The sequence below is a fragment of the Phalacrocorax aristotelis genome, chromosome 1 (genome assembly GCF_949628215.1).
Source record: "Phalacrocorax aristotelis chromosome 1, bGulAri2.1, whole genome shotgun sequence".
Taxonomy (NCBI): Eukaryota; Metazoa; Chordata; class Aves; order Suliformes; family Phalacrocoracidae; genus Phalacrocorax; species Phalacrocorax aristotelis.
In genome coordinates, this window is record NC_134276.1 from 174,501,439 (window position 1) to 174,527,213 (window position 25,775).

Here is a 25,775-nt window from a genome sequence, read left to right on the forward strand (position 1 = left end):
AATTAAGAACTCAAAAATTAGGAAATCCTGTCATTAAAACATGTCCATACAGATAATTTTCATTTTTTTCTGTATCTGTACTATGATACAATCTTTAATTATAGAGTTATATACTTTCATTTTCCAAGAATGCCTGCTTGGTTTATGAACGGATTCTTATCCTCATTTTTTTCCCTTTACTCCTTATTTAATATTTGGCTCTAGGGCTCTATTTAATGTATACCATTCAACTTGAAAGCAAACTCCTTCATCGAGCTCTACATCAAAAAATTAGATTCTGTGTCAGATCCAGAGAAAGACACCATTGTCTAAAAAATAAACAAAAAAAATTATTCAAACTTTGGGCACCTATGTTCAAAATTAAGACCAAAAAGCCCTGCCTCAGAAAGTACTCAATCCTGAGCTGAATGTTTGCTAGGGGTCTACAGTTCTGTGCTGCCCCATGTAAGCATGTAGAGCGAGCACATCAGCACCCAAAATCCAGAAGCTAGACTGACTGACAGCATAAGTCTCCTAAAAGATTTGATCTGGTATTGTGCACAGATATCCTTAATATACAGCCATAGCATGGAGTTCAACACATAGTATCAGACATGTAAATTCAAGGATATGAATGGGGAAGAAAGTCTAGTGGTGTTTGCCTTGCAAGCAGAGCACTTGACCAGCCTTGGGAGACTTATGTTGAATGCACTTCTCCCTAGGATTCACACCCACATCTTCCAAGAGTTTGCCTGAGCAGCTTTGTATCGCTCTAGGCACCTAAACCTGTACTCTAACTATTAGGTCACCTTATGCTGCCAAGAACTCAAGGGCTGGAAGGGATAGTAAGACTGTGGGCTATGGCTTCCTGCCTTCAGTAGCTAAGAAATCCTGGATCATTTTATCAGAATTATTTATTGTTTTCATGTTATGGAAACAGCATTATTAAATCTCCCTAAAACCCAGCCAGAGAAAGAGGGGTGCGGTGAGGAAGGTGGCTTTTAGAAGCATTGAAAACTCATCTGTGGTGGCTAATGCTACGTTCTGTACCTGTTGGATATGACAGAGAAGCAAAGTTAATCTCGCAAAGAAATCCATATTAAAAAAAAAAACCTAAACACCTTATTTTTTCCTCTGAGAATAGTGTTTTCCAGAGTCACCTCTGTTTCCTGCACATGTACTTCAACTCTATACTGGGTAACGATTCCATTTGGTTGTCGTGGCTTCCTCCAAACAATTTTTATATATGTGGCTTCCACTTCTGTTAGATGTAAATCTGATACAGCACCTGGGACTAAACGTTCAAGAAGAAAATTAATTAAACACCACTGATTATTACAAGCATTTTCAGCACTGTGTGCAAAGTACAATGGGCTTTTAATCAGAACGTACATCCTTATCTTTTGAGCGACTCCTGTGCAGGTAGAGCATGTGCTTGTTTTTTTGGCAAGCAAGTTTCAGTTCTAAAAATATGCACACAGTTTTTTGACATATATGACATATGTACGAATATGATCAAATCCTCAGATGATGTGAATCGGGACAGCTCTGCTGAAGTCTTGCACTGGAAGCAAGGCGACCTTTGCTAGCTTACTGTAGGGTACCTCAAGTACATTGAAAATGAAAGCTTAATTCTAAATTCATCAAAATCATACAAGAATGAAGTAAAAAGATGAAAAAAAGAGAACATGATACATCTTGTTCATTTCACGTTTGTAACAGTTTTTGTTCCAATTTCCCCTTTTATCACTATGCAGTAATAATGATACTGTACTTTACATGGGACTGCCAGATATGGGTAACATTTATATTCAAAAGAATGATATTCAGATTTGATATGAAAAATATTTTTTCCTAATATACCACAGGAAAAGACAAACTCGGAATTACTTGCATAATACGCATTTGTAGATTTGGCATTAAAATGAGATGTTCTATATGACCCTAAAAATAAACCCAAAACATCAAAATCCCCTTTGGCTTCCAATAGCGAGTTTTGACAGAAGATGTCTAAACTGGCTGTACTGAGGCAGGCCATCTCTGGAAATTGTCTCTGAGAGCTGACAAAAGCAGATCCTTTGGATACTTCAGGAAAGAGTATGATAAATAAGGATAGGCGTTCCTCCTACTGTTACGTCTTGACAGCAAACATTGCAGCAATCACAGGTTGAGAGGTTTTCTAAATTCATGCTGTGTGGCATAAACACAACACAAAAATAACCATCTTGAAACCGCCTATCACACACTGATTCCCAAATTTTTCTGGTTGCATCCTCAGCTGCAGACCAATAATCCTGCCCAGTCTCACACACATAAAGACACAACTGCATTTCTATAGAGCACAGGACTCTCACCTGGTGAGCCGGCTACTGGGAGCCAGAGCTCCCCAACGACAGAGGCGGCGGCTCAGGGGCAGAACTAACCACTCGATTGCCTCGGTCTCGGGTCTGTCTTAGAGCTATGGTCCCTGGTAAACGTGTCGCCGTTAGAAACTGTCATGGGGCCTTAGATTTGGAGAAAATTAAGTCAAACGAGGTGTTTAATAACATACATTCGGGGCTGAACGAACCAGCCCGTGTGGAGGGGGCGGAATCCTGCGCTGTTCTTTCCCTTCCACTTGCCGCCATCTAACGGGTAAGAGGGGGACCGGCAACTTAATTACCATGTCTAAAAAAAACTACTTTCATTCAGGCAGAAACTACGTTTCTTTCACAATCTCTGAAGGCTTCTGATAGCAAGTGCATTTAGTGATAGTGTATGAACTCGAAAAAAAATTGAGAAATAAATCTACATAATAAATTTTCAGCTTATTTCTCTCATTATCTTATTACCCTTCTCTTGTAAGACTTTTACTAAATATCCATTAATTCTTCTGCAAAGTACTTTAAAGACTTTGAAGGGAAAACTGGAACCAGTTATCACGTACAGCCCATTTACTTCCCTTCTTTATGCTCACTTACCATCTGCAGGAGTGAAAACTGTAAGGTTAGTCTTTGGCCCCACCCCAGCACTTGTCTCAGCACCAACATACACGTCGTATGTCGTGAACGGCACAAGGTTACTAAACACAAACTTAAGATCTTTTGTGCTGTTATCCAGAATACGACCTGGAATGAAAAATGAAGAGATTCTATCTCAAAAATTAAAACAGTCCTTTATTTGCCTATCATAAATATAGCTACTTTCCAGGATGATGAACAAAGAAAAGCCAAATTTATTTGTGAAAAAGCCAGTCTAGCATCGACCTCATTGGAAATAATACTGAATGCCTGAAAAAAATCACCCCAAACCATCTCAAGAAGATATGGCATTTAAGAGGTGGGACTTTGTTTTCATAAATTAATTTCTATTGCTTTTCCTGTGTGGTCCCATAAAACCATTAGCATATAGGACATTAACTTCTTGCTTAACTATAGGCAGTTATGTAATTTATTTACACATACATCTGAGTTTAAAAAAAAATCACAAAAACATCAAAACAGACTCATACAGTTGTTTGTATACTACACAGGAATGACAATCCTCCAGAAATCTATAATAGGAAGAGAAAAGAGCAAAGGTAAGATACAGAATGATTTGGAGACATAAGCACCCTTACCCAGCTGTGAGCTTAGCATGCCATCTCTCTAAAAGAGTGAGGAAAGTTGGTTTCCTCCACTCTTAAGAATATCTAATGTGAATTTCATAGCGTACTCTTCCTCATGATGGACAGACTTTTCCCTTAAAGGTAATCTAAAATCTATTAAAAAGTCTAATAGTAAAAAGGATACACAGACTGCTTTCAAATACTCATTCTTGATTGGCAAGGACACTTAGAATACAACTGTAAGGAAATAATCACAAAAAAGAAAAAAAAATAAATTCAGACTTACCAGATGGTCCATACAGCTCAACTCTGTAACTAAACTTTCCTGTTACTATGGTTGGTGGGTCCCACATCACTGAGAAAGACTTTGCTGTGATGTTGCTCTTGACAAAATTTTGTGGTGGATCTTCTGGAACTTAAGCAATATTGGAAAAAGTCTTTGAACATACAATAATTTATATTAGGATTTCCAAGAACCATATATCGGGCAATTAATTTTATATATAAACATTCAATATTCTGAAGGGAAGCTACATTAAAAGCACATCTCATTAAAATGACTTATTCTTATTTCATTTCTTTTTTAAGGTAATGCTTACAAAATGTGTCAAGATTTCTGGTAGTATGTAAATAATCCTTAAAAGGCAAAGGTGGCAGGGATTCTACCAAGTTTAGCATGAACTTCATAATGATATAGATTCCATGCAGAAGATGCTCAAATACAATTGCAGTGCTCAGCAATCCAAAGGTCACATTGGGTACGTTTTTCTTCCGTGAACAGGCTCTTTTTTCATATGGACAATACTTTATATTGAAGACTTTTGACAGCACTAATGACATACACTACTATCCAAAAAGATAAACCTGGAAACAATGAAGCTTGCAAAAACACTGCATCCTTGAGTAATTTTCTGTTTTCATGAAACCGCTTGCATAAATTAAATGAATCCCATACTCAAGTGATTATGGAATCTGATCTCTGTCCTTTCTAAAGTCTACCTTACTGTACTGATAAATTAATGAGAGATTCCTATTGAGATAAAAATATGAATCCAAAGACAGCTAAAGGACATACAATATTTTACATCCATATGATTTTCAAAAGTGCTGCATACCCAAGTAAACTTATGGAAAATGCTTGATATAAATGTCTACAAAAATCAGGTCTTACTATGTCATGTGTGAGATTAAACCAATACAGAGATCTAGACTGATCCTGGAAACAAATATGCAAGTTAACTAGCATATTATTTCTTAAAAAGTACTATTTTCTTTTGTAAAAACTAACGTACAAACAAAAGAAATAAAAAATCCAGTCATTCCTAAAAGATATGCTATAGATTGGTCAGTAGAGACTACTTAAACATGCTTAGCTACGCAAATTGCATCAGCTACAGTTGGACATAATTCTGAAATACCATCTTAAGAGTCCATTCTTTTTTCAAGGTATAAATCTTTTTCTCTTTGTAGAAGTAGCCTTCCCTTGACAGCCATCCCAGCAAAGGAAATATTTGCATGCTAGGTTTTCAAAAAATATTTATAATGACGCATTTTTAAATGCTTTAAAGTAGTAGCCTCTTTTTCAAAAATCAAAGCAAGAAAAATATCTCTGTCAAGAACACAGGAGAGCTTTAGCACGGCTCAGGAAATTCTGGTTGGAGGGGCAGAAATAATTTTCAACATTTTAAAATGGAACACCAAAGAGCTATACAGTAGCGACATATATCGTCTTCCTCTATGTGGTGAGAAGAACATGACAACAACTCCATGTCATGCTCCTGTATGGGCAGGAAAGTGATCTTTGAAATAAATGCTTCCACCGCCCCACCTGCTATCACAAACTATAATCTACCAATTCCTCTCCCTCAACCCTCATCCCAGGCACTCCAGTGGAGGACAGAAATGTGAGGGTTTGGAGGAGGTGGCTCGTGTGACACTAAAGAGATTCTTGTAAGAACCAAGACATTTGGAAGAGGGAAGTAGATTTCAGTAATTACAGACTGGACAATGGCACTTGATACTGGAGCGGAGACCTGTTACAATAATTGCAAAGCAACACTCCTAAATCATGATTTTACTATATAGGCTACATAGAAAAATACAAACTTTAGCATGAAGAAACATCTTTCCCACTGAAGCAAATGAAAGGTAAGAAAAGAAAAATAACGAGGCAAAATGCCTATTAACTGAAATGCCTTCCTAACAAATCACCAACCAGCTCTACGGTCAGCCTCCGAACAGGCTCCCTGGTACACAGGCATGCAGGACCCACAGGGGAGCAGCACTTCAGCAAGCACCTGAATGCTTGTAAGGAGAAGATCTAACAGAGGTGGATCCAGAAGCTTGGGTGTGCCAGCGTGCTCCTAAGAGGAAGGACTTACTGAAACTTGGGTCATGAGGGCTGACTGTTGGTGTTCAGGGGCTCAGGGCACCGCACACTTTCACCCACGCCGACCACTAAGACAACCTCCCTTTTCCCAGACCATGGTTTAATGGAAGAACCCTCGCTGTTAAAGTCACCCGGTAAGCAAGGATGGAAAATCTTATCTTTTGAACAGCTGACATCTTTCTATGTACTTGGCAGAACTAAACCCCACTGCAAAAGCTCTTCATCACTTTCCAAGGCTTTCTTATTACCAACACACCTATCTCAGGATGTTAACATGTGAAAAATAAACTGGAAATTAGCCCTGAGATCGTTAGAACAGAGATTATCCAAAACTTCATTAACCCTAGACAGAACAGCAAACTCAGGATATTTTAATTCTAGCAAAGCAATTCAAATGAACAGCGCTAAGAGAGAATTACATTTCTTTTAATCTGAACAGTGCTATGAATTCTGGATGTATGAAAGGGGAGCCCAGTAACATCAAACTGTGTCTGGCAAAAGAATGATGTACTAGGAAACAGAGCGCCAGAGTAACATTTCTCTGGAACACCTTTTTGGTATGGCTCTATTAATAATGTTGCTCACTACCCAAGCCTTTATAAAACCCCTGCTCCTGGACAACCTTCATTTCCAATTCTAACTTCTCAGTGCATTGCAGGTAACCCAAAATCAGCTTTCCTAGCATCTGAAGATTTCTTCAGCAACGAACAACTTTCTGCAATAGGCCCAGACTGAGGAACCTTGGGACAGGAGTTTTCTTCATACTGCTTATTCTTCCACAACGGCAAAGAAGCTTTAAGTGAGTTGCTATGTATACAATATACATACTTTTTGAATACCACGCCTGACACCTTTTCTCTTCATCTCTGTTTTTAATTCTCCTTCCCTTATGCCATTAATTGCTGCTTTTAAATTATCCTCAGTTTTTCATAAAATTTAATCTGTCCTGAGCATAGTTTGGTATCTTTTAATAATAACTGAACTCCCACTCACTGTACGTTATTAGGTACATTAACAGTTATAAACACTTTCAGTTGATTCCATCAGGTAAAATTAAGTAATCATTTGAATACAAGAGCATGATACTGATAAAGACAGATTCGGACTGAAGTACCTTGCAACATAACTTCAAACTGGTATTTTGAAATTTTCATATGAATCTGAGAACTTTATTTTGATTTGAAAGCAGTATATACCTGATTCTGGTGTCCGGACAATTGCACTGTCAATGTAACCTGCTTCAGTGGTAACTGCAGAGACTTCAAATAGATAGGTGGTATATGGCCTGAGGTTAGTTATAACAAAACTAATTGGTTCATTCCAAACAGAGCTCATTTGACTCGGTTCCTCTGTACTTGGTGTAACCGTAGTCCGCGAAGGAATTGTGGATTTGCCAAAAGTAGTTGAAGGAGTGGTAGTACTCCACAAAAATGATTCACTGTTATCCTATAAAGACAAAATATGACATATGACAAGCTGCATCTATAACCTATAACTGTAAATACACTAGCTCAAAAAAGGCAGACCACCTTTGAAACAAAATCATCCAAAACCAGTTCTCTGTTTTATATTTCAATCTCCAAATTTAGGTTGTAATTTCATTAGCTGACATTGCTAGTACATCCTGTTAATGACAGTATTAGAGTTTCTTGCCTTATCCCACAAGTTCTCAAATCTGACTGAACAGAAGCAACTCTCTAGGATTCATTTAATTATTACCAGAGTCGATTTTCAGTGTTTAGTCTCTCTCTCAAAAAAAAAAAAAAAAAAGCCCCATAGTGAGGTCCTTCTACATCACATGTATGTATGTATACATACATATACAGCATACATATATCCATATATAATGGATGAGACCAGACAGGGGTTTCCTAATCATACTGTCAGGAGACCCCTCTGAAAAACTGCTAGGCATTACAATAACCAAAGCTTATGATTCAGTAGGTGGCAGCCTCTCTTCTCAGTGCTGAATTAAATCAGCCCGGTGTTGGGAACCTTCACAATGCATAAGATGATCTTCCAAATAAAATCTGAAACCGAAGCCCTGATAATTTTTATCACTTAAAACTCCACTTTTAATTAAAGTACTAAGCCTAGCATCCTGGAAGAAAAAAAAAAAAAAAAAAAAAAAAAAAAGTTAGGCAGCTTGACATCTGAATAATCGCAACACTCTGCTCAGAATAAAGAGGAAAAGGAGAATAAACACTGGAAAAGATAATTTTCTTCAAGAAATTCTGCAAGGTATGCATTGGTCACAGGTCTGAATCCAATGAATACTTAAAATCCAGAAATATTCCCATGAATGCTTACAACTCAGACTAGAAACAGTTTATGAAAAAAATCACTCTGCTAATAGTGGGTCTCCTTATTTCAATATGAAAAGTACTTAAATAATGTTGAAATGTCACAAATAATGTTTAAACGTGTGAATGTGAAAAACACACTTAAAATACATAAAGCATTATCATACTATATATAAAAAATAAGATATTAACATTACACTATGCACTAGCAAAAAAAAAATCTTGTTTTTTCTAATTGAATGCTGTAAAAAACCACAAAAATTAAAAAAATTAAAGCTAAGAAAAATTGAAAATTAGCTATTTCTTCATTTTTTGTTAAGACACCAAATTGACCCTTTCTTAATATTTTTACTTTGATTAAACTGAGCTCTTCAAGGAAAAGTATTCTATTTAAACTAATTTGGACAGAAAGCTTTTTCAACCATGACATCCTGCCTTAGCCCTAAGTTTGTAAAGTATTTGGGATTGTTCTGAAAAGCAAGCCTCCACATTTTTTATGTCTCAAAATACACATACAAATGTAAAACTATATTCTGCGGCTTGAGTTTATTTCTAACTTAAAAGGTTTATAGCACTTACATTACATTCTGGTAACCTCCCAGACAGAAGGTCCTCTACTTTAACCAAGACATCTTTCACTACAATTCCACTTCTTGCATGTTTCACACTGATCTTGAAACTAGTTATTTTTCCATTTGGTTGCCGAGGGAGAAACCAGATCAGATTTACAGCTGAATAATTTAAGGCTTCAACTGTGAGATTCACTACTTTACCTGGAGCTTGAAAACAAAACAAATGAAAGCAGTAAGACATACTTTTCTTCTCAGCACTGGAAAGAAAAAATTCCCCCCCACTTTTTTTTTGTAATGCCATTTCTAGCTTCCAAACCCTAAAGCAAATAAATAACAACCATTCACAAACGCATGTAAAGTAGCTGATATGCAACCAGCTCTTTTCCAATCTAGCTTAAGTGAGATATATAATTACTTCAGTCTCATAATAATATAGTAATTGGTTTGGTCAACTTAAAAATACTCTTCCTAGAAGCAACTCATCTACTGTGTCAGAAGTAGCAAATTTTTGGCCACTTCTGTTTGTTTAAGAGCGCATGACAGCACTGGGTGTTTTATTTCACTTCACCTGTGTCACCTTTTCAGCTGGATATAGATTTTTGGTAGCTTTAAATAGCTCAGTTTCATTTGATTATTCACTACTACTACAGAAATGGTGTTCTTTGTATCAGTGACAGTTTGCCAGTCCTTTTGTCAAAGCATCTGTACTAATCACAGCACGAAGGAATGGGATGCAGCATCTAAATTAGATTTTACAAGCCATGTGAACCTCCCTGAGAATTAGAGCACTGTAGCGCTCCCTTAGTCCTGCCTGCATGGCATGGCAGTAGATGTTCCTGTGACAGCTAGCCTTAGTACTAAGGAGAAAAGGGTTATGCTGCCTTAAAAATATACACATATACATGTGTCTGCAATCACAGATCTTCCACAGCTGAATTGAGACGGATCCTCCAAGCCTCATTCAGCCCTTGCTTAGGCCCTGCTCAATCTTTGGCAGGTCCTTCACTCCTCTCCCCCTCCTCACTGACTACAGCCTTTGTATTTAAATAATTATACTTCTGTCTAACTTTCCTACTTTAAACTGCACCTCTTCATGTTGATCAAGGTGTTGGGGTTTCTCTAACCATCAAAGGAAAAGTTAAAAAAAAAAAGTCGAGAAGTATAAAAGTATCAGTGACACAGAACTCTCACCTAGAATTTGACGACACCTTCCAATTACATTTATAATAAGGGATTTCAGCTTTAATAAAATGTGAGCAGAAATGCATCAAAAAGTAAAAAGCTAATGTTCTCCTACGGAGAAACACTGATGTCTCTGTCAAACATGAGTAAACAAAGCTCACAGAAATAAGTTTTTTTACCAACAATAACATACAAAGAATAGTTAAAAACAATGATTTTGCATAGCTCCACATGGCAAGTTTACTACCCCTTCTCATACTTCGTTTCATAACTCTTTGCATTATGCCAGAAATCTTATGCAGAGTGATGATATCCTGCCATTAACTGAGATGCGGCACCCTGCGGTTTGCACAGCTATGGAAACTAATCCGGAGTCCTAAACTCAGAGGGATGGTCACCACCACGGCAGCACAAATTCTATATTCCACTAGGACTTGTTCACCCCAATATCGCTGGCCTGGTGCCAGCTCTTCAGCCAAGCCTCAACTGCTCCTGGAGTGAGGAGGACTACAAACACTTAATGAATAAAGAGTATGCAAATTCAGACTATCATTTTTTAATCTTCAAAACCATCAAGTCAAATTTTCCTTTCAGCCATGTTTGGTTGTTGGGCTTTTTTTTTCAGAATTAAGAAGTAAAAACTTAATAAAATATGTTCTGTGCTGGGCTTTGTAGAGAAGGCACTTGACTCCAACACTAAACAAATATGGCTTGACATAAGTAGACAATGCGAGAGCTGATCCCACAACAGTCTGTCTCCTAATACTGCTGCAGGCAAGAGCGGATGGGTCCACTTGATAGTTAGCTCTGCTCTCCTGTGACCTTGCTTTCTGGAAGCAGCCTGCCTAGAAACTGGCATAGGAAAACCCCAACAGAAACAGACTTTGCATATGAGAAACCCCCAAATGTGCACACCCTAAATGCTGTTACTAGCAAATAGGACAAAATACACCTTTTCCACTGAGTGAGAGAATAAGACAAGAATTACAATTTTTTTCTAAACGCATCAGAATTTGTTCAAGTATGAAATGTGTCGTGGATACTTTATTTGAACAAATTAGAGAAGCTTTAATTAAAATAATGAGCAGCTTTATTAAAATTACCACTTTCTGCAGTCTGAAAAAGAAAAGGATTGCTAAATACTCCAACACCAGCACTGTTCTCAGCAGCAACCTACAGGGAGAAAAAAAAAAAGCCACATTAGAGAATCTACAGGATATATAGTTTCAGGGACTATGAAAATCTTAAGGATACACAGAGATTCACCTTCTAGCTTTTATACAAATTAATATGCCTTTCATAGCTGTATTGTTTAATTTATACACAACATATAAATGTGAAAAATAAAATAGAATAATTATGAAACAGTGTAACAAATTGAGAAAATCACATGCGACTATCCACACTTCAGAAGTGCTGAATCCCTATTTTATGTTAAAGTCAACAGCAAGAATAACATCAGTAACACTCCTTTTCCTTATGAAGATTCACTTAAACCACCTGCCCTGTTCTTATTTCACTCATTCTATAACTTAAAGGAGCAAAAAGGAAAACAGGTCCTCTTTTATTTCTTAAACTCCTGAAAGATAGCGAGAGCAGGTCACCCTCCCTCAGAACTGAAACCCAAAGAAAGCATGTTTTAAACTAAAGGAGGGTAGATTTAGTCTGGATATAAGGAAAAAAATTTTACAATGAGGGTGGTGAAGCACTGGAACAGCCTGCCCAGAGAGGTGGTAGATGCCCCATCCCTGAAAACATTCAAGGTCAGGTTGGATGGGGCTCTCAGCAACCTGATCTAGTTGAAGATGTCCCTGCTCACTGCAGGGGTTTGGACTAGATGACCTCTAAAGGTCCTTTCCAACCCAAACTCTTCTATGATTCTATGCCTTTTGGCAGAAAGACAACAGGCCAGGGAACTGTGGATGCACTTTATGGTGGATGTGACTCAGTGCTCACGATCATAGCAGATTCTTCCCACAGAACGGCAGTACATTGAGACTTTGGTAGAATTTATGAAGACAAACACAACAATGCTATTTGCTCTGCAATATAGGACTTACTTGACTCAGTGATGGGCCATGGCATGCAATACTTACAAAGAAAGAGGAATGACGTCTGACTCCTTATTTTGAAGTGACAGAGGCAACAGAAGGTAAAACATGAGCAAAATTCCAACGGTGATAGTGAGAGGTGTGCGAAAGAAGCAGCAAAGTGAAAAGCTCTCCAGCAAGGTTAAAGTTGGCAGAGTCATTTCTTCTCATCAGGTAACAAAGGTATAGCAGTGGTGCTGAAGGAGCTGACAGCACAGACTGTGGGGAAAGCAGGGTGAAAAGGGGCAGGTGTGCAAAATTGTGTGTGGATCACAGAAGTGACAGACAGCACGCAGGGGATAAAGATGGGCAAAGAGAGTGGAAGGAACTGTTCTAATCACTTTTCAGGACTAAACTGTGCATCACTGCAGGGGCGTTGGACTAGATGACCTCTAAAGGTCCCTTCCAACCTAAACCATTTCTATGATTCTATGATCTTTAAGAAGACTGTAAAGCTATTTAAACAAAAGCACTAAGCCACAGCAGGCAAACTACAGCAAAGAAATATGAGGTACCATGGAAGACTTAATTTAGGATGCAAAGGGATGCTTATGCCTATGAGAGTGCGCGCTCTGCTTGGTGAAGGAGAATCTGTATCACTGGCCACCTCCTTCCCAAGCCATACAAATACCCCCTCCCCATGCACACACACCTCATGACTATCGCCAACCTTACCTATTTCTGTGCCACAGAGAGAAATTACCTAGAGATCATCAGGGGGTTGACAGGCAATCAGAAAATTCTGACAGTATTAAAATTACATTATATAAATCTAAACGTCTTTCCTCACCTGAACTCTGATTTTTTCTTATCTCATATCAAAGTAGGTATTGTAGAAAGGATCCAGAAAGGAAAACTAGCATTAATACAGACACTGAAACTCCCATTTCATACGTGCAGTTTCAAAAGAACTCAGAGTTACTATGACTAAGTATGCAAAACTTTGCATGGTAAAGGTGCCAGCTACACACACTGATTAGCTTTGAAGAGAAATAAAAATGAACGCTTACACAATGTACCTTTAGCTTCTAGAGATCACTGCCATAAAGAGCCATTACAGAAAAAAGTTTGGAAACATTTATAAAGGACAAGTTTACTATGCAGATAACAAAGTACTATCCAAAGTTCAAGTAGCTGCAGTTCACATTTGGAAGGAGTATTAATTTTCATGCTTCTATGCTTTAATGTTGCCACTAGTTATTTAAGTTTAGAAAAAAAACTTGAGTGCAAATTTTTACAAAATTATCAATGATCAGATGTTCAAAGTTATCCATAGTTCACCAACATTTAACAAATTATCACTGTAACTGCTATTTCTTTAAAAATGGGGATTTTTTTTTTTATTATAAGCTTTGTTGAACTGCACTGTCACAATATTTACCAGAAAAAATTTCACAACAGGACCAAGCCAGGTACCTTAAAACAATAAAGAATTTTCACCTATGTAAAAATCAAAAGCTACTTTTAAATGACTCCAGAAATTAACAGAACCACAAGAAACTACTCAAGAGAAGGAAAACATGTAATGTTTCTTTTTGGCCACATCTGTGAGGTAGAAAAAATGTTTCCACCTGAGTCATTACTGAATCTGTGAGGTTGCTCGTGGGTCAGGCGGTCAGAGCGCCCACCAAAGCAGTAGGTAACATAAAAGCCCTTAGCTTGCCAACAGACTTTTATTCACTCATGAGAAAAGCCGTGTGGTCCCTGCTAGACAGAGGTTGTTGGGTCACAAGTCACTTTAGTGAGTCAAATTCTGCTCTAAGATCAATGTTTCAGGCACCAGCAATGGGAAGGATTGCCTCCGGTATATATCAACAAAGGGCAAATTACTGCTAAGTAAAACAAATTATTTTAAATGTCCCACAGTTTTCCCAGGGAAGATTCACATATGGAGCAAAGAACGGAATTTGCAAAACCTTTAACAGTGAACCCTACGCAGGTGCTACTGAGGTACTGAGAATTGCAAATTGAATTCTCTTAACTTCATTTGTCTGAGGAGATTAATCTGCTTAGAGTCTAAGTGATAATACTTTTCTCAAATAGTAGCTGAACTTTTTGTGGTTGTTGCCTCTTTTTTTTTTTTTTTTTAACGGATGACTGGAGGCAGGAGATCAAAGGATAAACATTTCTCCAGCTGTGGATATACTGGCTTTTATCAGCATGGTCATTGCAACTAGATTCACAGTGAGCAACTTTCCCACAATGGCAGGCATAATTACGTTTTTACTTTCTTACACACCCCCCACCTTCACAAAGAATCACTGCACAGCCCTATTCCTAGTCTGCTCAACTTCAATATTTTTTTATAGCTTTGCACTGTATGAACTTACATGATATGGAATGAAGCAAATCAAACACGTAATATCATTTCATTCCTGATATTGAAAAGAAGCACCTCTCCAAGGTTCTTATGAAAGAGTAAGTCAGGCAAAGAATCGCTTGGCAAATATTGCCAAGAGGACAGCAGTTCATTTCTGTCCACCTGAAGTCATTTATTGTTGAAGAGTCCAGAGATGGCTCAGGAGTGCCTAATCTCAACATAAACAAACTCCACACATAGAAGTCATCAAAATACAGGTACTGATCTTGGCAGTAAATATTCACTGTGAATATCTAGGCAATAATATCTATCGAAAGAGAATGGAAAGGCATGTCATTTTTTATTTCAGGAGATAATACTAGGTAAAACTCCCAGGCTTAGGGAAGCCAGGCTAAGGTGTTTACAGACTATATCTAAATAGATATTCAGGCAAGAAAACTCCTCCTTAAACTAAGTTTAAAATCAAAGAAAGAAGTGTGTATGTACATGCTTTTCTGGATCTGGCTGAGACAATTTAGAAATCTATGTGTAATATCTAAAGTGCACCAGTGATTTGAAAGATTAAATCTCAATGAAGAGGAAGAGAGATTTAGATGTTTTTGAAAATTCTACCCTTTGCTTTTTACTTTTTACCACATAATGCCATATTGTCAATACAAATACCAAGAGAAGAAACTACATTTTAGTACAATTTTGGTAGGAAAATATTTGAAGTAGATTTAAAAACCATTACTGTAAACAAATATACCTGGCTAACGTACTTTGTTACATGGCAACAAAATCAGCAAAATCCTTCAGAAAACACTGTATGGACCTACCATAAACTCACACAATTTACAGTCTATCAGAATTCATAATACTGAAAGGCATTTGTAAAGCTTTTACCGTAATTTCATAAGTTGTTCCAGGGTTAAGGTTGGTAAGAAGAACTTCCAAACTATCTGGTTTTGTTGTGACCTGTGTATAAGCCGTTTGCATCCATGGGCAGACCTCTTTATATTTAACAATATAGGAGAGAATTCTCCCATTTGGATGCAGTGGTGTATTCCATGACAGCAGAATCCCAGCAGAGCCCACTCTTTCACCTGCAAGGAACAGAGGAGGGCCAGGATCTAAAAAAAAAAAAAAATAAAAAAGTAATTTTTTTACACACACAAATACACACATATAAGACAGTTTTTAATTACGTGTCCAGGTAATGGAGACACCCTCACAGCTTCTATAAAGAAATGAAATCATCTGCCAGCATAGGCCAGTAAAACTACTGAAAACTAATGTACTGTTGAATAAAAAGCTTTTTTTTCTGGCTAGAGTCCTGTTACAAAATCGATTAAATGAATTTTGAAATACCCGGAACATTGTTCTATAAGAACATAAAAACTGTAATGCTCAACATCTTCATGGACAAAACAGGGTTGAATGCCAATTTAATATTTGAGACATGCTAGCATGGTTAATTTCAGTTCCGTTCCCTAAAACCATTCAAAACCAAACTGCGGTCTCTTACAAAACATGTCTGATATGGCTACATTTTTTTGAAATGTCTCTGAAGTCTAACACTATGCATATGAATTGGAGTATCGATATTACTACATGACACAATAGCAAATTTTTCAAATGTTTATAAATTGTTCTCTTTCATACTATTTTCTTTTTTTCTTTTTTTTTTTTTTTTTTAAATAGCCAAGCTAATGGATCAATACAACTACAACTTACATCCAGGGCTGCTTCTTAAAAATATCTGATAGAGAAACTCTCATGGTCTCATATAGAACACCTCAGATTCAGTGTATTTTTTTTATGGTTAAAGAACATGAAAAATTCTAATGAATGTTCAAAACTGATTATAATTTCTCAAATACTACTGTGCATATAATAAATACAAAAAAGCCTAGTTAGAAAAAAAATCAACAAAATTTCATCAGGCATTATTCACTCACTTGTCACATTTGTTGTCACTGTTCTACTTGCAGGTGAACTGTAGAGTGAAGATGAAACTGCAGAAACTGTAACGCTGTATGTTGTTCCAGGAACAGTATCAGAAAAATCAGCCTGAAATATGACACAGATTTAAAACTTTTACCAAGAATAATTAAAAAAAAACAAAAACAAAAACCCCAAATCCAAAAGTTTAAGCATTGCAGTACTGAAAGTGATCTGTTAATAAGCTTTTAGAAATACAACAGTATTTACAACAGTAAAATAGTATTTACATCTGTTAGCTACAGTACAGCATTTTGCCATCTTATTTAACTACCCTCCATAAGATTTGTATAACATTCAATATTAAAGAACAACAAAATTAACTATTAATTTTATCATGGAATCACCTGTCAGTGTATCTATAGAGGTTTTTTGGTATCATCATCATTATCAAAGTAAATATGAAGCATTATAAATTCCTTTTTGAAAGAATAAACACAAAAGTAGCCAAAAATCTAACAAGTTCTTGACCCTTAAGCTAGCCCGTATTTTGAAATAAACATAATTAACAACTTTTTAGCAAGCATTTATATAAAATACCTGTATCTTTGCAGTTCCAACGAAAACCAAAAGCAAAGCAACCAGAACAACCATTATTTCTGCTAAAATTATTATATTTTCCAGCCAGCAGAATCAAAAAGTGCTCCTATTTCTTTTTGATGGCTTAGCTTAGCGAAATGTTGCCTGCATTAATGATTTAAGCACAGATCTTCCCGGCAAGTACACAATTAATGAGTCTGTATTACTCAATAGCTCTGCCCTTCCTTTGTTAAAGTATTCATGAGCCCTTGAATGACCGGCTGTATCCTTCTAGCAGACCTAAAAAAAGGTAAATTCACTACCTGTTGCCAGGTAACAAACTCTGGATGCTGAAATTTGCTCTCACCAATTTTTCATTAATACTTTCATATCCATATTTGCGTTAAGTAGCTAAGGAGGCAAGCTTGAATTCCTTATCAGGACACTGCATAAGGAAAAGCTGGCCATGCAAGTCCTGTAATAAAAGCACATACTTGATACTCCCTAACTCCAAGATCTAGGATAACAACGGAACCATGATCAGGAATAAGATCCACGTGAAATCTGTCTACGTGTCCATATGGTAGTCTCCAATACAGTGAAAAAGAATATGATGAAACATTGAAGAATTTAAGTCCTTCTGGCTTTGCAGGTTCTGAAAGAGAATTGTGGAATAAAAGATATTAAGTTAAATAACCCCCTTTACAAATATATTAGTAGTTACAACTGAATATAAAAGCATCCAAGAACAGTTCACTTGCTACATGAAGGATAATCACTTATTAGCCTGGATACAGCAGTATATTATACTGCAGTTGCTATACTACCTCTGAGACTTATGTCCCAGCTATGCTGTGCAGACATCCCCATTCGCAGAGAGCAAGCGCAAGTATCTCTGCCTGGTGTTCAGTTAACAAAGAATCTCTGCACAGTCCTGGTGTTTCTGCTGTCCCCAACCTTAAAGTTAGCACTACTACTGTCATAACTAGTGCTGCTGTTGAAATTAAAGATATAGCTGGTGCTTGTTCTGTTGCTAGCCACAGGGTTGTTAACTCTGTAACACTTTTAATGTATTTGGAATCCCAGTAATTCCATGAAGGCTAGTGAGGTAAGTCCCCAAAATTTGGATGATTTACTCCTTTTATTAAAGCCAAGTTTCCGCGTACTCCCGTCACACCATATTTCTTCTGCCTTTAAATGCACCTTTAAATCTGTATCATCCACTCTAAGCCTAATAATGAACTGGATTTTAGCTTCTTCAATAGGCCATTAAAAATTATCTACCTGTAATATTGTATAATTTATCCACCTGTGCAATCCATAGGCATGTGCATCTGCCTCCTTTATACATTGGAAAGTATGCACAGCTTACAGCTGCCCCTATGCTCATCTCCCAGAGCCAGCCCAGCCAGTGATGCTATTTATCACATTTCAGATTCACCACCACCCTCGCGCTCAGTCCTCGGCCTGCCTTACTAATATGGTTCCTCAGAATTCAGACTAAATCTTCTAGTACTGTTTATATACTAATATCATACTGGGCAGTCTGAATATCATATCACTTCCATCCTGAAAGAGCTCCACTCCTTTCTTATTTACTGTAAGTCTGCTTAGATTATATATTTTTCATGAAGTATTTACACTGACTGTCCAAAGTTCCAGAATCATTTCAGATTACTCCAGTTTTGCCATCAAATAATCTAAGTCAAATATTAACATATCCAAATACTACCTTTATATTTTATATTCAGTCTGTATTTGTCTTACACATATTATTTTTAACTTGTTGCTTTAATAGTAAGAGAACAAAAAAAAATAGTAATATATGTGGGGGTGTGCAAGTGTAACTGACAGCATAATTTCTTCCTTTTCGAATACTTTTTAAAATTTTAAGTCCTACTGCTATCATCAGTACTGTTATTTCCATGGATCTCAACTTCCTTTAAAGCTGGATTTTATGCTTATAGAGGGCTTTTTATACAGACCCATGATTAATCTCTGAGTGTATAGTTATCACAATACTTGAAGTCATCTCTTTAGCTCAGCTGAATTACTTCTGACTCAGCAGTAGAAGAGAGCATAAAAACGTCCTCATGGAAAGAGAAATTTAGTCCCACAAAGCTAATGCTCTCCCTACTATTATTCTGTGACAGAGCATTACCCTTCCCACTGACACTGAAAAAAAAGCCTCGGCTATCCCCTTCTGCAGATTTAACCACACCATCAGGGAACACAAACGCGAGTGTGGTTCACTCAAGCCTCATTGCACCTGCTCTTCTATGGTCCTCCTCTCTGTTTCATACACACACACTTCTTACCAGCAGTGGTCAGCATATTTGTATAGAGCCAGAGTATTTGTGTAAAGCATAGTTAGAACAATTTGCCCTACAAAAATGCTACCTAATGTCTGCAATATATATTCTGAGTGAGTGGATTGAAAATTAGTTGAGGTTGAGTTGATACATCAGTGAATATGGAGTGCAAAATCCAAGTACATGTTAATTTTTCCAAAAATTAGTCACTATAAACAAGCAGGCTCAGCATCGCAATGTAATCTCAATACATTTAAGTAAAAAGGAAGCACAATTAGGTCAACCAAATTGAAAAAAAAATTAATTGCAATTGAAGTATTATAGCATTGCAGTCCTAGTTTAAAAGACGTACAAGATTTTTTTCTTATTAATTTTACCCTCAAGACATTACCTCAAAACAAATGTAACGATTTTCACCCCTACACCACTTTATTTTAAAGGCCCTCTTCGGCCCCTTGCTTCAGTCCCCCTGACTAATGCAGAAGCACCACCAGTTTGTCAAGCACTGATCCCAAAAGCAGACATACAAATGTCATGACACTTGGTCAAAGCAGTCAATCAATGACAACTTCCACCACTTCTCAGGTCTCTCTCACACCACCATGTCGTTGCCATAAAAAACACGATAAAAAGTAGTATTAAAAAGTAGTAAAATAAATCGGTTGAGGTAGTTCTGTTGCATCTTTCTGCTCTTTAAATTTCATCTGTATTTTACATTACTACATTACAGTAAACTGCAGACGCGTGTCAAGACTGCGATTGTACACCACAAAGTTTTAATCACAATTCTAATAAGAAAGAGCCCTAGAATGGAGTAGTTTACAGTCTAAAGCCTTAACTCTACAACCATTTGTAAACCTGTTTAACTTCACTCACTGTAAAAAGCCTACTGAAATCAGGTAAGGTAAAACTCAGTTCGTGCATAACTCTTGGGACAATAAGACCTGAAAAATAACAAAATTACTAAAAATGGTGAAAAGAAGTGCAGCATAGCTAAAGAAATTATGTTTCTGGTAGTGTTTCACTAAGCACAGGCTGAATAGCATATAAGTAACGCATGTCCACAACCACAGATCCAAAGACAGATGCAAGATCTCTTGAAATTCCACAAAGTGAGATGTACAAAGCTAAACCTGCACTGTTATTGACAGTTACCATCCACTGGCAAGGAGAGAAAGCAAGAAACCATACAGACCTGTTACAATTTCAATGAAAGCAGAAGTTCCTTCAATATTTCCTCTTAGTCTTTGCAGAGTGAAATTATAAATGCCCCCGGCAGTCAGGCCTGTAACACTGAAGTCAGTCAGTGCTCCTGGAATCCTGAACTTGTTTACAAAGGTGCTGTTTGATAAAGATGCTTTATATGAAGTGAAGTTAGTCTTGGTTGGATTCCACGTTAAAGTTACAGAGGAAGTATTTACCATTTTTAATGCCAGACCGCATATCCCAGCTGGTTCTACAGTAAAAATTATTCATATTAATAAAGAAAAATTTAATGCATAGTCCTTAAAATATAAGAAAAAGTACCATCTTTTAAAAATAAATGTTCTTTATTAAAATGATTTGAAGATTCACAGCATCATGAAATAGTCACACTAATTTTAGAAGTATCTTTGTTTGGATCTATAGTAAACAGTGCCATTAGGCTGCAGAGGGTGAAACCTGGGGATGTACCTTCTGTGTGCACTATGTAATTTCTGGAAGAAAATTCCAGACTTATCAGATCTTCTGTAAGAAAAGTAACTTTACTCACTGGTGAAACAGCATGAGAATGGAACTCTTTGTAAACAGAAGTAGATATTTTATTCAGAAGTTTTCTAAAATATATCACAGGCCATATGATTTTAGAAAACTGTCCATCTGTTCACATAGGGATACAGTAAATCACATAATCTCAGCAATTATCCCTATTTTCCTTTTTTAATCATTCTTTTTGGTCATATTAAGGGTCCTAAATTCACAGATAACTATTTACAAATAGCACCTCCATTAATCTGTGCAGCACAGCTGCGGTTAGAAAAGAAAAATGTTTCCGTTCCTCCTAAACAAAAGAATCTTCCAGATTACTGATTGATGTTGCTTGAAGCTTTCTGAAAAATACTAACTAGCATAATCCCATTAAGGTCTGGATTATTTAGCATGAAAAAATCCTAAAGTTTTGCCATTAAAATTATAATTTCTCTGTAATCTAGCCATACACTGGATTCATCCACAATACTCTTGAAAATATTTGCTTGAGGACAAAAAGCACCTTCAGGGCCATAATTATTCTGCTGTACTTCCCATTAACAAGAATCTGCAGGACCAGATCTGGTTCTTTTCAGAGATTCACTCATCTCTGAATAATTTAGCACAGAGCCTCCTTGACTATTAACCGGGTTGAGGAGCTATAGTCCAAACAGACCACAGAAAATCCATCAAAGAAGGGAGGAGGTCTACGACATGCATGTGTATGAATCTGGGAGTTGATTTATTTTCTGATTACACTTAGCTGCTCTTTATTTATTTTGGCAGTCCAGAATCCAATATAAACCTATTCCTTCAAATCTCTGCCACAAACACACTTTCCTCTTTTTATGCTGTGTCACAGGAGCAGTGGAAAATCCATGTTTGCTCCGAGACAGAAAATGAGTCCGAGACACAGCTCTAATTTTCTGGACCTTGTTAAGATACCTGAAGCACAATTCCTCTTACCATTTTAAGCTTTCTGTGGCCTTCTACAGAAGCAATCCTCCAATCTTAGACCATGGGTTTGTAAGATTTTGAGAGATGCAGAAACAATTGTAAACAAAATGCAAGGTAATTCTTAAAATATGAACGCTACTCTGGCAAGACCTTATTCTGCTAGAGCTGGAGGAATTTTGTGACTTTGCCTCTTTTTCAAATGGGTATCTGCAGCTATGTCTAGACTCTTCAACTTCAACTCAGCGAGTTACATACAAGGCTCCTATTTTAAAAACTATCACAAGAGGAAGTGGAACTTGCCCCCCAAAGTTGAAGTTTCATTTTGAGTCACTTGCACACAATGATTTATATGTCTCTGAACATTTACTGTTTTTCAAAAAGAGAAAAAAGAAAAGTTATAAGGTATTTCCTTACTTGTGATGACTTTTTTCTCCACAGCCACTGAGGAATCCAAGCCTTTAACTGTCCGTAACTGAAAAAAGTATTCTGTCCCAGGGACCAGATTTTTCACTACAGCTCTGCTATCATAAAAAGTTCTGGTAAGCAGCTTTTCATTATTCATCAGACAATATGAAAGCTATGGAAGAGAAATAAATTCTTGTATCAGACTATCTCACTTCATAAAAGTAACTTTCAGAGATTCCAATCACCTGTTTATATAAAAATGTTTATAATATTTTCCACATTTTAAAGACAAAAAAAAATCAAGAATATAGCTTGAGCTTTATATTATGTTCCACAAAGTTGATCCACTAATTATTCTAGGGTTCCTTAATAGCCCGGTGGTGAAAGCAGTGACTTTAATCTTTAAAAGTAGATGGAGGAACCAAAGTTATGTTAAGGCTTACAGGTGACATCTTTTTGCTCTTGGAGGAAGGATAATAAAGTGCATTCTGACTGCTCAGTCACACAGTTGTACTGATGAGCTGTACAATTAACTACAAGGTAGAAAGAATGAGAATAGCCAAGGAGTAGAAGAGCAGCCTAAGGATTAATCAATAGGATAAGATAATTTTTTTTATTATCCTGAAATCTCTGTACCTTTCTGGCAAAAAAAAACCTCAAAATCAAACAAACCCAACCAACCAAAAAACACCCAGGCACTGTTCAGAACTGAGATTCTGAAAAAAGTCCCAAGGAATCATCCACTCAGCTCTGCTCACTGGGATACCTTGAAAACTCACTTGTTTCGAGCCACTGCAGAGAATAAAAGTGCTGGAGATACCAAGTAATGGAAATTTGGCCACTTAACTCCTAGAGGCTGTGAGGATTCCTTCTGACCTCCCAGACAACTCTCAGGTGAAAAAAAATCCTGTGCTAGTCCTCTCTGTGGACATAGAAAACTGTTACTGCAGGCTGTTTTCTATCTGCACTAGTGAAAGGCAAGATGCACACTGTGTCTGCCCTGCAGAGGAGAGCTTTAGACAAGCATCTCCAGCACACACACACGGGTTTCTCAGGCATGGCAATTAGTACTAAGAGATCAAGAAGGTTTGCAGCTGCCCACATCAGTGTGTCCTGTCCCGCTGCTCATTATTTGCTCTAAGATACGAGGAATATTCTACACATGGCAGTGACCTGAATGCACTTTGGTTCAGCTGCTATTCATTTGGGGACGAACGATCCAATTTCTCTCTGTATATTTTACCAGCACAATACCTGTTAATACACACTAAAACTTGGAGACTGTCATCATGTTATTAGAATTACAGCACTGCAAAATGCTAGAAGCAAAGCTATAGATTAACGATTCACATCTAGTATAAACAAGTTAGGAAAGTACCTTTTGTGCACTCTTCGCTCTATGAACTACAATGTATTGCATAGAAAGTTGATGAGCTGGCATAATTAATTTTAAATGATTAGTAAAATGATCCCTTTTACACAGGTGCACCTTGCTAAGCAACCTGTCTGCTGAAGCCTTTCTCATTAAAGATTTAAAGATAAGCTCATTTATTCAAACAAAGCACTGTCTAATGTGGCTGCTTGCTTTATGAGATGCTGAACAATAATCCTGTGCCATAAAGATTAATATTACGGATGACAATTGCTTTCCACAGGATGGTAAAAATAACCTGGCTACATACAGAAGTACATCTGAACTGGTTCAAAACATGAATGAGAGAACTAAAATTAATTTTAAAATTTGTAAAAATACTCAAGGCAAATTGTGCTGTGGTAGGTTAACTGGCTACTCTTATTCCTGCAGATCAACACAGCTTTACACTAATCAAGAGAGAAGAAATGTCAAGAAACTATACTAAGAATACGCAGATTGCAGGTTTTAGGTAAGGATATAATTGAAGTCATGGGGAAGGGGGAGAAAAGAATTGGACACTGTGATATTGGGATATAAACTGTGTAAGACCATTAAAGCAAAGTACTTTGTCTCATGGTACTGTTACGTACTAAAGAATATCCTAGTCAAGTAAGTTAGGCGTACAAGACTATATCTTGAAATCTTTGCTGATTCAAATAATATGTTTAAAGGATAGCTTCCTATTGCAAAGTTTTATTGAGCGCATGACCGTGTTCGTACAGTGACTGCAAAATGCAAAGGATAATACAAGACAAGACAGGTTACAGAAGAGAGGCTGGTTCAATGTCGTAGTGGAACGTGATGCACAGACAATTCAGATGTCACAGTGGATTGTTTCTGACCAGAGAACTGAAAGAATAGAAATAACTCAAGATTTTGTTCTAAGCATTGCAAAGGATATGGTTCAAAATATAAATGCTGAAGAGCCACTCTGTAATACCAACCATGAAATATTAGAACTCAACTTCTTTGTAAGAAAAAGAAGTCACACATAGTGACATTTAATCAGAAAAGGAGAAATACTTAAAAATTATCAAGCAAATTAAAAGGAAATTATGAGGAGGACCCAAAGGTATGAAAAACATTGAAATGCAGCTTTAGTACATAATACACCACTCAGAAAATTTGTAGAGGGAATGAAGAAATAGCAAAACCATTTGAACAGTAAAGATGATTATTTTAAGTAAAGATATCCTTAAAAACTGGAGATCACATCAAAACAAGAAAAACTATAAATTTGCCTAGTTCAGGCAAGCTAACTTAAGATAGAATTAAATATGGCCAAGGGCAACAAGAAAAGCTTCTATAGGTACGTTGGTGATATCTGGAAGGAACTGGGAGACCTCATTACCCGGGATATGGAGACGGCTGAAGTACTCAATGACTTTTTTGACTCAGTCTTCACTGGCAAGTACTCAAACCACACCACCCAAGTTGCAGAAGGCAAAGGCAGGGATTGGGAGAACAAAGAACTGCCCACTGTAGGAGATGATCAGGTTCGAGACCATCTAAGGAACCTGAAGGTGCACAAGTGCATGGAACCTGATGAGATGCATCTGCGGGTCCTGACAGAACTGGCAGATGAAGTTGCTAAGACACTATCGCACTATCTGAGAAGTCGCGGCAGTCTGGTGAAGTTCCCATTAACTGGTAATGGGGAAACATAACCCTCATTTTTTGAAAGGGAAAAAAGGAAGATCTGGGGAACCGCAGACCAGTCAGTCTCACTTCCGTGCCTGGCAAGATCACAGAACAGATCCTCCTGGAAACTAGGCTAAGGCACATGGAAGATAAGGAAGTGACTGGTGACAGCCAACATGGCTTCACTAAGGGCAAATCATGCCTGACAAATTTGGTGGCCTTCTATGATGGGCTTACAGTGTTGGTGGATAAGGGCAGAGCAACTGACGTCATCTACCTGGACTTGCAGAAAGCATTTGACACTGTCCCGCACAACATACTTGTCTCTAAATTGGAGAGACATTAATTTGTTGGATGGACCACTTGGTAGATACAGAATTGGCTGGATGGTCACA

At 37.2% G+C, this 25,775-nt stretch overlaps 1 protein-coding gene across 3 annotated transcripts in view; it reads right to left on the minus strand.

The window, feature by feature from the left end:
* PTPRQ (protein tyrosine phosphatase receptor type Q) overlaps positions 1 to 25,775 on the minus strand; it is a 145,550-nt gene that overhangs the window by 93,469 nt on the left and 26,306 nt on the right. For all 3 annotated transcript variants that reach the window (XM_075080736.1, XM_075080737.1, XM_075080738.1), the window contains exons 16-26: positions 22,335 to 22,497; positions 20,431 to 20,691; positions 17,418 to 17,578; positions 16,362 to 16,473; positions 15,307 to 15,533; positions 11,115 to 11,184; positions 8,837 to 9,036; positions 7,151 to 7,400; positions 3,852 to 3,980; positions 2,940 to 3,086; positions 1,101 to 1,273 (exon numbers count right to left, since the gene is read on the minus strand). In XM_075080736.1, coding sequence (XP_074936837.1) covers positions 1,101 to 1,273; positions 2,940 to 3,086; positions 3,852 to 3,980; positions 7,151 to 7,400; positions 8,837 to 9,036; positions 11,115 to 11,184; positions 15,307 to 15,533; positions 16,362 to 16,473; positions 17,418 to 17,578; positions 20,431 to 20,691; positions 22,335 to 22,497 — 1,893 coding nt within the window. The remainder of the gene's footprint in view (positions 1 to 1,100; positions 1,274 to 2,939; positions 3,087 to 3,851; positions 3,981 to 7,150; positions 7,401 to 8,836; positions 9,037 to 11,114; positions 11,185 to 15,306; positions 15,534 to 16,361; positions 16,474 to 17,417; positions 17,579 to 20,430; positions 20,692 to 22,334; positions 22,498 to 25,775) is intronic.